The sequence below is a fragment of the Microchirus variegatus genome (assembly GCF_963457635.1).
Source record: "Microchirus variegatus genome assembly, chromosome: 4".
Classification (NCBI taxonomy): domain Eukaryota; kingdom Metazoa; phylum Chordata; class Actinopteri; order Pleuronectiformes; family Soleidae; genus Microchirus; species Microchirus variegatus.
The window spans coordinates 2969485-2983230 of NC_139805.1; the positions used below are offsets into that span (position 1 = coordinate 2969485).

The 13746-nt window shown below is 39.5% G+C and overlaps 1 protein-coding gene across 1 annotated transcript; it reads right to left on the bottom strand.

The window, feature by feature from the left end:
- Nucleotides 1-227: 227 nt before the first annotated feature.
- Nucleotides 228-10771, bottom strand: LOC310926568 (GDP-L-fucose synthase-like). Its single transcript, XM_083888731.1, has 10 exons — nt 10660-10771; nt 7667-7812; nt 7464-7578; nt 6893-7021; nt 5191-5264; nt 4727-4860; nt 1657-1788; nt 1490-1569; nt 622-721; nt 228-505 (listed from the first exon to the last, which is right to left on the bottom strand). The coding sequence occupies exons 2-10, from the start codon at nt 7792-7794 to the stop codon at nt 450-452; spliced, it is 948 nt and encodes a 315-aa protein (XP_083744857.1). The 5' UTR covers nt 7795-7812; nt 10660-10771; the 3' UTR covers nt 228-449.
- Between the last annotated feature and the right edge of the window lie 2975 nt (nt 10772-13746).

The following is a 13746-nucleotide window of genomic DNA, read 5'->3' on the forward strand; positions in this document are numbered from 1 at the left end:
TTTTGTCTTCCTGTGAAATCTATTGTACAAAAAACAAAATACAATAAAGCTCTATTTCGACAGAACACTTCAGACACACAGTAGGTATAAATATTTTATTTTGCTCAGTACAAACATACTGGGTATAAAAGCCAAATCAAGACTACTAAAAAAAACAAAAGCCAACTTTAAAACCCAAACCTTGTATTGTACTTTTTACACATACTGGTTTTATAATGCTTCAATTACTTAAGTACTTAAGTTTTACACAATTACTGAGGTTAAAACGTGTGCCAGCACCAGGATTATGTAGTTAAAAACAATAGGTCAACAATTAAAAACTATGCACAAACCATCATGAATCTCATTTGGTGCAATGGAGAATTAATCCCATGATTGATCCCTTGATAAACACGGAGTTTTCTCCTCCTCTCCCGTCACAACTGGTCCTGAATCGTTTGTCAGATTTTTCACTTGCGGGCGGTGTCGTAATTGGCCACAAACCAATCGCACGTTTCCTTCAAAGCTGGAAGTGAGAGAGCAAAATAATAATAATAATAATCGCATCAAATTTCCTCTAAATTTCCGGCCGCTATCGCACATACAAATCACATACGGTACTTTGAAAAAAAACTGCCCCACCTTGTTTGAATGGTGTGAATTTGAAGTCTGGCAGGTAGCGGCACAGCTTTGCATTGCTAGCTGTCTTTTTGAACTGTCCGTCTGCTTTACTGGTGTCGTACTACAGGTCAAAGGTCAAGGAAACCACAAGAAATGAATAACGTCGAGTTTTCTAAAGCTAATCCCAAAGAATTTTAACAAATAAGTTCGTTTGGAAACAAATGTTGGGACTCCAGCTTTAAGATAATCAAATTAATAATTAATAATGGAAATCCCTGCTCTGATTTTTCAACGGCAGAATCTTGTCTATTTTATTGACATATTGTTTTCATGCATGTCCAATGTTACCCTAATGGTCATTATTTCTAATCATCTGGATGCAGATCACTTGTTTTTAAAAAAACAATTTAAAATGAAAAATAAGTCCTATAGATGTAGCTGAGGTCAGTACCTCGTACAACCACACATTAAGAAACATTAAATAATCCTTTAATTACGGTTGAGTTTAATTAAGGACGACCTCGGATTAAATAACACGACGGGCTACATCAGCATAATGGTTACCCTGATGTAACTGTGATACAGAATAAATGTAACTAAATATAATGTTAAATAAAGGTAAGTAACATATTGCTAAATAACCTTCTGTATTTTATACTTATTCAAGTTACAAATATGATGCATTATAGATGTAACCCGGTCCGCGATGGTGTTTCTTGACAAACTAACAGTTTTAAAAGTCTGTATCTGTATCTCATTATTATTATTATTATTATGTGTACAATATGAACGTGTGCCTTAAAGCAGCATAGACCTATTTTAACACCGATTTTTTAAGACCAATTAATTACACCCGGGCCTCGAGTTTGACACATGATGTAAAGGATACTACAACTTCTCCCCTAAAGTCCATCGCCCGGACGACTTCCTCGGCCGCCTCTTTGATAGACACCTCCTCGTCCTCTCCGACTGCGACCGGCAACACAGACGAGGCGCATGAATTACATTTTTCATTTTAATATCGTTATCTATAATGCGCTAAGAATAATGAGTCACCTGAGAGGATGATTGGAGCCACTTCTGGATATTCACACAATACCCACAGGAAAAGACGAGCCAAGTCCAGCGAGTAAATGAACTGTCTCCTGGGATTGCCAGAGCCCCAGATGGCGAGAGGCTCCCCCTTCTCTAATGAATAAAACAACACATGAATATATATATGTAAATATGTACATATATATCTATTATCTCCTGATAATAGGTGAAATAGTGATTTCCATATATGCACGTATAGATATAGATATACATACAGTTGTGTTCAAAATAATAGTGTGTTTAAAAACACGAATAAAGCACAAAATTCTTATAATGGTTTGTATTTCCATGCATTGGGAACACTGGACATTATATTCTAAGTCATAACATGAAGAAAAATGTATAATTTATTTAACTACTTTAGAGAAAATTAAGAAAAATTAATATTGGGCTGTTCAAAAAAAATAGCAGTGTCTGCATTTTTCTTTACAAACTCAAATATTTACTGTATAAACTGAAAAATCTTTAGGATTTAGCATCCCTGTGAATCAACTAAACTAATATGTAGAATAGATAACTGTGTAACAACTGTTTCTGAGAACTGCTTCACATCTGTGGTGCATGGAGTCGACCAACTTCTTGCACCTGTGAACAGGTATTCCAACTCATGCATTTCTTGGTTTTGCCTCAGAAACAATATTTTTGATGTCACCCCACAAGTTTTCTATCGGATTCCGGTCTGGGGATTGGGCTGATCCTCTCCATAAATGTAATTGTGTTGGTCTGGAAACCAAGATGCTGCTTGCTTACTGGTGTGTTTGTGGTTGTTGTCGTGTTGAAACACCCATTTTAATAGGATTTCCTCTTCAGCATAAGGTCAACGTGACCTCTTCAAGTACTTTGATAAGTGCAAACTGATCCATGATCCCTGGTATGTGATAAACAGGCACCGACACCAGAGTAAGGGGAAACATCCCCGTATCATGATGCTTGCCCTACCATGCTTCACTGTCTTCAGAGTGAACTGTGGACTTGAATTCAGTGTTTGGGCTCCTCAAACAAACTGTCAATGGCCCCTTGCAAACAATCTTAATTTCATCAGTCCACAGAATGTTTCTCCATTTCTTTTTAGGCCAGTCGACGTGTTCTTTGGCAAATTGTAACCTCTTCAGCATGTTTTTTTTTTTTTTTAAAGGGTCTTTGAGGGGACTTCTTGCTGATTAGCTTCACGCAGGCGTCTTCTAATTTATTTGTTTATTTAACAGGGACAATGCAAGGCTCTCAGCCTTACCAGAATTAGCTACTAGCTAAATTTCATCTGTAGTCCCTGGGCAGGGAAAAAAACAAACAAACAAAATATAAATCTAAAAAAGACTAGCATATACAAACAACAACGATACCACAGTTTCACACAAAACACAGTACAACACAACACAACAAAAATAAAATCACAATGTCAAAACACAATAAAACCGTGCTAAGATACATCACTAAAAAGATGACAAAATAGTGAGTTAATGTTTGAATTCATGGTTGGTGGGTGCATAATTGAGTAGATTTAAGCCATGATTTTATCTTAAATTTAAAACTAGTAAATGTCTCTGATCATGTTTGGTACAGAGTTCCAATAATTAGTGGCTCTGACAGAAAAGGCTGATCTGCCAAACTCAGTACATCTGTGTTGTACTACACAGTAACCTCTGCTAGTCGTCCTCGTTGTTCTCTTGTTGTCTGGGCGTAGTGATATGAACTCCTTTAATGGAGGAGCAGCCAGATTCTGAGTTACCCTATATACACTAAACTAACATCGGCAAGACACACTAAATTTTCAAAAGTCAATAATTGATGCTTTTGGATGATGTTACAGTGATGATAACTTGATGGCTTTTTGTCTAATACCTTGAGAGTTTGTTTGTAGAGCATTTGTAGTGGGGCAAGTGTTGTTTTTCCGGTTTGTGACCAACTTGTGATGCAGTATGTAATATGTGAGAAAATCATAATCATTATGTACTGTGACATAATTGTCACAGTACTCATGGGTAACACCAATATCTAGCGGCTGGAGTTCTTTAGTTAAAGCGGAACTAGACCGGAAGTTCCTATTATCGCTGTTTTTTTGGTGTGTATCTGCATCATTACCTTGTTTATGAAGCCCTGACGGTTCTAAACAAACAGTTCAGCCATTGCTGAGAACGTTGTGTTTTATTGTAATCTCGGGGCTCAACGAGATCTCTGAAAATCCCGTAATAGTTACGTAAGCAGCGGTTCTCCTGAACAACCGATCGTCCTGCTCCGGGCGGTAGTCCGGGCACATCCGGTTACGTACATTGAACCGCAGAAGAAGAATAACGTCCGTTGTGGAGGTGTTTCACGAGCAACAGTGTCTTCTGACTCTGGGTCTGACTCCGGCTTAAAGTCATAAAAGGGACTGTGGTGGGGAGTCGTGACGAAGCTATTTTTAAACACTGTTAAAACAGTGTTTTGATAATGAGGAGCAGTGCATCCGCCGTTCCAGAGGGGGGCGCTGCGCTTCTGAGAACGGATGTGCTGGATAGTACTGGCCAATCACAAGACTCTGTCGTCTGGGGGTGAAAGTTCACTCTGAAACATCGCGGCTGAAAAACACTGTCAGAAAAGAGGATTTCTATCGGCTCATTTACAGCAACTAGGAGGTTTTTGACCATAAAAACAAGTTAATATATGTAAGTAGACCTCCATAACTAACATTTATGTGCAACAGGACCACTCTATGTGACCTTTAATCCACCCGCAATGACGGCAAGCTCCGAATTAGTTTGCTTCACTTGTTTTTTGACAGCATCGGTGATATGGGCGCGCACGGAGTCGTAGATCAATGGGGACGGAGCTGTGTGGAAAAAGCCACACGTTTGACACGTGATGTACTCTATGAACGAAGAAAGAAATGCTTGAAGATTCAACTTTCCTGAGAATCATAAATTACTATTTAGTTGGGGGGGGGGGGGACCACATGTCCACAAAAACAAAAAAATTCTCATGATTGTCGTGTAACATAATGAGGGTATAAGCAATTAAGTCTCTATTCTCTTTATGAAACAAACTTCTGACTTACTTTTAGCAGTGTAAGTTTTGTGGATGAGGCCCGGCAGCACGTGACCATCCTCAATGCTGAAGTTGTCATGAGGACCAAAGACATTGGTGGGGATCACAGCAGTATATAAGCCTTCATGCTCCTGGGAATGAGCCCTGTGAAAAATAAAATGTGGTGGAAGGGGGTAAATCAACATGGCTGTTTTAAACATCAAATTGATGCCAGTAAACAATATTTCAATAAAGTCATGGTAAAGAAACACGGTCAGACAGCTTAAAGCCACGTAAACCCGTAAAAACCACGTAAGCCACCTCAGGGTTGGTTATGTCAGCGTTGCAAAATATTATCTTTAGGTAACTACAAGATGAAACAATAACGAGGGAACCTTTCGAATTTTGAAAGGCTCCGCACCATCCACCATCTTTTTCTAGAAAAAAAAAAAAAACCCCTCATTATGATAAAAAAACAAAATACATTTTACATACCTGTTCTGAACATCAATCATTCTCTTAGCATACGAATAGCCAAAGTTAGAATCGTGGGGTGGACCATTATGGATCTGATTCAAAGACAATTAAGAGAAGTTAGTCAGTTATTTACACCAGGTGGCAGTGTGATCGCTTCTGAATGTTAAGGACCTGTGAATCACATTCAGAGACAAAAACACTGAACTATTTTTACCGATTACTGATATGCAGTCATGACCTTGAACAGTTTCTGATCACTGGCAGAAGACGGATGGATGAAGGACTTTGGTGTTATTGCATTAGCGCCACACACAGCAGCGGTATGGTTCACTACAGTAGACAGCTATTCAACAGCTATTTGCTTGTATAGAGTGGGTTTGATAATTGCACATAAGCCGCCAAACCAGACCCCTGTGCGTCCCACCATACACTGCCACCCACTGGCCAGGAAGTGTAAGTGCAAGTGCAACAAAAACCCTGAACCAAGATGGCCAGAAATGAAGCTCTGGAATATCTTGCCAACCCTTTTATCCACTTTATTCCTGAAGATTCTACTGAAGAAATGATAATGGGTGAAACTTCTGGAAGCAGCAGCAAACTGCGGTCTTTCCAGTGGCAAAACACAGAGGCAGCAGTGCCAAGACTCTCTGTCTGCTTTAAATAAATATGACCATGTCCCATCTCTTTAACAAATGCCACTGCCACCTTATTGCTGTGTAAATACTGAAACCCCTCTAAGTTCAGATTGTACATAGCTTTACATTAACATTACAGTTACATTTATTATTTGTGAAATACAGGCACCGTTGCATCACATTGCTGTCATGTGTAAATCAGTCTAGCATCCTTGGCTTGAGATAAACAAAAACATTTTGTTGTTGTTGGATTAGTTTCTGTTCAGTGTTAAAGCGGACCTAGACCGGAAGTTCCAATTAACGCTGTTTTTTTAGTGTGTATCTGCGTCATTACCTTGTTTATGAAGCCCTGAAGGTTCTAAACAAACAGTTCAGCCACTGCTGAGAACGCTGTGTTTTATTGTAATCTCGGGCTCAGCGAGATCTCTGAAAAAACCCGGTCCGGTTACGTAAACAGCGGTTCTCCTGAACAGCAGATCGTCCTGCTCCGGGCACTAGTCCGGGCACATCCGGTTGCATACATTGAACCGCAGAAGAAGAATAACGTCCGTTGTGGAGGTGTTTCACGAGCGACAGTGTCTTCTGACTCTGGGTCTGACTCCGGGTCAAAGGTCGTCAAAGGGACTGCGGCGGGGAGTCGTGAAGAAGCTATTTTTAAACACTGTTAAAACAATGTTTTGATAATGAGGAGCAGTGCATCCACCGTTCCAGAGGGGGGAGCTGCGCTTCTGAGAGCGGGTGTGCTGATTATGTCACTTCCGGGTATTGGCAGTCGGGAAGGCTCTACGCTGGCTGGCCAATCACAACACACTCTGTCTTCCGAGAGTTCAGTCTGATATATATCGCGGCTGAGGAACAGCGTTAGAAAAGAGAGATTCCTATCGGCTCGTTTACAGCAACTAGGAGGTTTTTGACCGTAAAAACAATGTAAAGTAATGTATGTAAGTAGACCTCCATAACTATATGTGCAACAGGACCAGACTATGTGAGCTTTAAATAATAATTTAAAAAAATATTTTTTTGTATAAAACTGTCTTTTTGTACCTTGGTCTCAATAAAAAATATTGTTTAAATAAAACTCTTACCATGGTCTCATTGATGGGATAGGTGGTCTTATCTGGAAAAATGCAGGTGGACAGACATGACACGACCTTAACGGCACCGACTTCATGCGCTGCCCTCAGTACGTTGTCATTGATGTAGACATTGTTCCTCTGTGGTGAAAACAAAACCCCCATGGTGTATCAGTCGTGACAAAAACAGTTCATGATGCAGTACTAATTAATGACAGTGACTGAACAGCTGGGCACTTTTACAGTAACACAATGTAGGATTTGCTCTTAGGATCCCTTTACAGTTGAGAAACTACCTCAGAGGCTGAATTTCCTCCACATGACGGTAGATGCTGATATGTTATTCTGCCATGCTGGGAAGCATCGTCAGCTATCGTCCACCCCATAACAATACTTCTAAAAGTTAAATCTGAGAACACGAACGTGACATAGATCCTTAAAGGTTCTGTCATACACTGTTGTGCAGCTGCTGCAGCACTTTCTACCCGTTAAAAAATTACCCTGACACAAATCCTACAACAAACACATTTCCTAAAGTTGCTACACAACAGTTGTTAGCACCGACTGCGGAACAGAGACGTACCCAAAAGGCCAGGTTGTACTTCATGTTTCGGAAAAGACCTCCAACCATAGCAGCCAAGTGGATGACGTGTGTTGGCCGATGCTTCTCAAACACCGCCTTTGTCTCCTCCCAGTTCCTGAAGAACACGTCATCAACTAGAGCATAAGACATGCGTATATCGTGGCGACACCTCAGTGGCGGTCAGAGGACGTGTGGGCACTCACATGAGGTCGGCGTCTTTGGAGGAGAGGAATATCCATTCTTCTCCCTCCTTGGCGCCCCGCTCGTCTTTGACCACGCGCTGTATGGCGTGGCCCACTAAGCCACTCCCTCCCGTCACCAACACTTTCATTGTACAAGGGTAACTGCCCTTTAAGACAAAACATATTGATTGCAGCACGTGAAACAAAATACAAAAATGTCTGGCAGTACATCAGTGTAGTGTCTTCAGATTATAATGATGGCATATTTCAGCAGCTACAATTTCAGCTACAATATATATTGCTTTTAGTTATTAAAAAAAAGAATTAAAACTTTGCAAGAAAAAGTTACATTTAAGATAAAGTCATGCAAATAAAGTCATGCAAATAAAGTCATGCAAATTTTGGTTTTCTTTATCCCCACGTGAACCCTGAGAGGATTAAGACATTTTAGTGACAGCAATGATTTATGAATAATCCATTTTGGAGGTTCCCTCTGGGAAATTAGCAACAGATGATCAGGTGATATACATATTCTTGGTTTGCAATAAATATTTTGCGCTGACGCGTCCCCCCGCCATTTTTTTTCTGTTGAAGCCACGTTCCATACAACCTACTAGATTAACTCTCACTTCCAGTCCAGCGGTGGCGGTAAATATGCACTAGAACGCTCGTCGCCACTTCGCGGAGACGCGTGAGTTTAAAACGGAAGAGGAAGAATTCGTAACAACTGCAGCGGCAAGCTGTAGCGGGAGCACCGAGAAACAAACAGCAAAAAAAACACGTCTACGGTCTTCAAAAGTGTGGGAATTTTTTTTTTACACTTAACTCTTTTAACAATGCGATTGTTTGCAGACTATGCACATTTACTTTGGTGTACCACAGCAGTACAACAGCAATGCACGAGCATTTGAAATTAAAAAACCCGGGAGCGCTGTTTCAGGTTGGCAGCAAAACTCCATATATACGCTGTCGATTTCCCCCCATTCCCCGTCCTGAAATGTTAATTTATCAAGCAATCGCGGTAGTAAACCAACTAGCAAGAAGAACTGTGTCTGCCGTGCTGCTGTGATTCGTTTGCGCAGTCAGTCACTGACTCAGTCATGATTCGCGAACGAACCCGACACACAGAGAACTGGAGAACTGTGGCTGAGGACGTGAATCTCGTCTGCGCTGTCACTCACTCTATGACCCGTGGCGCGAACATACTGCACTCAGGGAGGACGCGAGTCACGTAGCAGGGCACTGGGCTCCTGCTTAGCGCTGAACGATTCGGTGAACGAATCTTTTGAACGAATCACTTTAATGAACTGATTCAAGTGATTCAGTGTACTCAAATGAACTGCCGATCCCATCACTATGAGCTACTGAGTGAGCAGCCGATGGCGTCATCTCCATTTTGCAGTCCTGGCTCAATAGTCCCACTTATCTTTGTTCTTAATTTCTTCTTCTTCTTCTTCTTCTAATACTTTCTGGTAGGCTGCACACTGAGAGGTGCAATGCTATCTGTATGGTTATGGCTCCAAACGATTACAAATCAATTATTACAAAATAAAATAAAATATTCTGAAAATAGCACTTAATGTTGTAACAGTGTCTGACTTCATGTCCCACTCGTAGTTCAGCAAACAGTGTTACCAACCATGTGGTTTTTTAGCATATTCATGCTAGACACCTCGAGCGACTCTTTTTCAAAAAAAGTGAATAGCGACAAATCTTGTGACTTCTTCTGGTGTTTTTTAGAGACTTTTGGAGACTGATGTGTAAGCATGCATCGTATAAAGGTTTTATACGTATAAAGGTCTTTGCATCTTCCCCACACGTCTTGTAATCATTTCCTAGTTTTTTTTTTCTTGTTTGTTAAAAAGAACAGGGTTTTGGGAAACAAACACAAATCGAGCCAACTAAGAGTTTGGACTGTAAGTCATCAACAACACTCCTTCTGATTGGTTAGCTGTGAATCTGTCGACTTTACGTCAACAACACTGTCTGACAAAAAAAAAAAGAAAGACAGAAGAAAGTTTATTTGTAGTTCTAAAAATATTTAGTTTTTTTTTTTTTACCCATGTTTCTTTATGAGACAACGTAACCGTTACCCTTTGTCATACAGCGTCCATAGCAATTACATACACAACAAGGCCAATTATATTAACCTGTAATTATAATAATAGCCACTTCTCCTTGCTGAGGAAGTAATCGTTTCAAATAATCATGATTTCTCCCCCCCCCCCCCCCCCATCATCGAGCAGCCCTAACTCAACACATATTTGAAGACAAATATATTTTCTCGGTGTACAGTCTGCTGGAAATTATTATTATTATTATTATCATCATTAGAAGAGGAAGAATCCTACTCAATGTACTATTTATAGAGCACATTTGACACAACACAGATTCAAGAAGAAGATGAAGAAGAAATGTTGTGTCTATAGTTTGTGACAAATAGCTTTAGATGACATAACATGGCATTCTATTCAATGGCCAGTCTCAATCTCATTTGTGAGATAATGTGTTAAGAGTTGCTGAAAGCCGAAAAACTGCTTAGTCCCATTTCAAGAACATATTCCTGGACTAAGATGAGAACTAATAAATAGGTAACTTTTCTCCAGGTGTTGGTTTTGGTGGAGGTGGAGTGAGTTGCATTTCTTGACTCGTAGTACTGTGGTGAGGTAATGACAATATTGACACGGAAACAGGTGAACTCCGCCCTATTATTATTCAGCAGCAGGTAAACTCCACGTCATCTCCTTTCCATTAAACAAATAAAAAACGACCACTGTCTAATGTGCTGTTGCGTCTCACGTCTGCTTACACATGTTTAACTGTGTGGGTGAGAAAAAAGAAATGTCAGCAACACGACGGGCTGAAGGGCTTTTCCAAACGTCAACAAGATGACTAACTTTATTTACTGCACTGTTATTATATCCATGTAGCTCACACAGCCTCTCGTATACTGTCACATCCTGGTAGCACTGAGCTAACAAAGGCAATGGAGGCTAAACGCGCTTGTTTCTCACCCGTATACCACGATGACGACGACGACGACGACGACGATTAAAGATCCACCGACGCTTTCAGAATATTTTGTCCCTGACTGTCACCTGTACGTGTTTGTCTGCCCGATTTGCCGAGTAGGTTTAACTGCAGTCCGCAGACCTCTATGGCAGACCCTTACAAACACGCCCCCTCAACACTGATTGGATGAGAGATGACGTGATGACGTGATGACGTTTACTTTTGTTGAAACTTTATTTATACACGCGTATCTCATGCAAACTCATTGACTGTGGCCTTTCTCAATACCCAAGTATGTACTTGCTTACTTGGAAAGTACATACTTGAGAAGTACGACTGAAGTACATACTTGCCAAGTACGGGAGTACACGAGCACGATTCTTCAATTGGAACAGCAGTGTACTTCCTTGTTCTACTGTTTGAATGGCGCGTGGCGCGAAGCATTTAAGCCTCATTACCGCCACCTACAGTGTTGATGAATGAACATATACAATACATATATATATATACATATATTGTTGTTATTTTCACATTTTAGATATGTTATACACTATAAAATAGTATCCATTGTATGTAAATACATATACAATGACATAATATAAATCTAAAATTCAAAGTTACAATAAATTAAACATTAATATTATACAAAAGTTCACACTTTCAGGTCAAAACGTTTGCATTAAAAACAAAACAACATGTCAACAACAAATCCATCGATCACACCAAGTATGTAATGACGGAGCCGTCTGAACCAGCGGATCATTTCATCACGACAGGCCGAGGTGACGCTGCTCTGTGCCGGGCACTGTGAGCACCGAGCGTCCACAGAGGCGGAGCTGATCACCTCCTACAGCACCGCTGTCATATTATAAATACGTCATATCTTATTACACAAACCACGTTTGGATTCTAAATGACAAATTTCTCGCCTCAAATGATTTCAAAACTGCGTTCCGGGACACAGAAAAATATTTATTTCAGGTTTATATTTGTATTTTATCCTGCTATGTTCCGCCGAAATGCATTCTGGGATATATGGCTTTCCCAAGTACGCTCAAGTCACCACCCGATGCATACTGCATGCGACAATAATAGAGACGAATAAAATACTCGTTGACATTTATTATGAACACAGAAGTGTGCTTTGTATGCAATTCATGAATAATTAAAGCCACTTTGTAAATAATTATTTACAAATTACTATTAAATAATATAGCCAAACTGCTAAAATATATAAATGCAGATTATACAACATAATTACCACGTTTATAAAACATAATGATCACGTTTATATAATAAAATGATCACGTTTATATAATATAGTATCACATTATAACGTGATACTGATCCCCAAAAAAACATTTACACTGTGACAGCAATAGCTTCTGTACAATGTAACGTTTGTGAGTAATTTAATTTATTTTTGCAAACTTCCAAGTTCACATCAACCTGTAGGTTATAAAAAGTTGTGTTTAATAGGCCTACACTTTTTGAATGTCTTATTAGTCTGAGTGACAGAAAAAGTATTAGAACTATAAAAGTTCTATGTTTTTACACTCGCATGAGGTACAACAACGAAATCGCTCAACAAATCTTTCTACACTTCTACTTTCTACTTCCAGGTAGATATGTGAAACACTGGTATCTGAATCAAACACAGTTGGACTTTGGTGGATATTTTGACGAATGAAGTCGTACAAAAGCTCCGAAACGCTTGATTCTGCACAGAAAGTTGTATAACTTTCAAATCCATGTAATGAGTACAATAAATTAATGATATATTATTTTTATTCGTGTAACACAAACTAAACTATTTACACTTTTCAAAAAGAGCCCCGGCCAGAACAAGGGTCTTTCTGCAAGGAGTTTGCATGTTTTCCCCCGTGTGTGCGTGGGTTTTCCCCAGGTTGTCCGGCTTCCTCCCACAATCCAAACACATGCAGATTTGGGGATTAGGTTGTTTGTCTCTATATGTGTATATATACACACATATATGTGTCACCATTTATTGTATGCTTAGAAATAAAGGCCTGACCTTTTATCTCCCCCTTTATTGTATTTCATGTGTATTATTATTGTTCAGTTTTTCACAACAGTATAGTTGAGCTGTATGTGTGACCAAGGTATGTTTGAACCATTTGTTTTTTACTGGTACAATCAACAAAGGCAGAAACCAGAAACTGGTCTTTTTTTCATTATTTCAATTTTGGCCAAAAAATGTTGGTAGGGCGTCGCCCAAATCGTCCCTATACACCATCAGCCCCTCATTACATCATCCATCCATCCATCTATATTAGTGTTGACATTGCACTGTCTGAAGGCAAAGAGGTAGTACTGCTATTTTGAATACATCGCAAACATAGCCAATTGGAAGCAAGGGGGCACAGAAGACCCACCCACCAATGAAAAAGGAAACATTGGATGGTATTTATTGCATCTTACTGCTTTTATTTTTTATTCTTGTGTATTGTAAATATTTTTATATTTTATATTTATCTGGAAATTATTCTAAATTTAAATTTTATTTTATTTTATTTTATTTTATTATATTTTTACTCTACTTTACTTTATCTTATTTGATTTTATTTTATTAGTGCTTCACAGTTGCACAGAGGGGCTTGTTTTGCAATGTCATTTCACTGGGGTGTACTTGTACATCCACATGTGACAAATAAAAATCTTGAATCTTGAATCTTGAATATTTGTTCGTCAGTAAGACCAGAGGCCTGTTGCACAAAACTAGGATATGGGATTAAACCAGGATATCCTGGTTATCACTGGCTTAATCCTAGTTTTGTGTAACTGGCCCCAGGGGCTTGTTTCAGAAAGCGGGTTCAACAAACTCTGAGTTAAAACCTTAACTCTAGGTTGACCAACTCTGAGCTGTCAAACTCTGAGTTTTCAGTTTCAGAACAGGTGAAAACACTTGAATCAACTCTGATTCAAAGTAGCTCTGAGTGAAGCCCGTGCACGAGGATATAAAAAGCCCTCATGGATGGAACACAGATAACTTGATTCACTATAGCAAACCGTGATACGAAGACTCGATCCTCCTACATCTCCCCAGGGGAGTTGGAGATTGTTATATC

Coding starts and splice junctions, on each gene's coding strand:
- LOC310926568 (XM_083888731.1), bottom strand. CDS start 7,794: ATGAAAGTGTTGGTGACGGGAGGGAGTGGCTTAGTGGGCCACGCCATA. Junction 4,861..5,190: donor ATGATTGATGTTCAGAACAG/GTATGTAAAATG, acceptor TATTTTTCACAG/GGCTCATTCCCAGGAGCATG. Junction 722..1,489: donor ACTTTAGGGGAGAAGTTGTA/GTATCCTTTACA, acceptor TTTGACCTGTAG/TACGACACCAGTAAAGCAGA.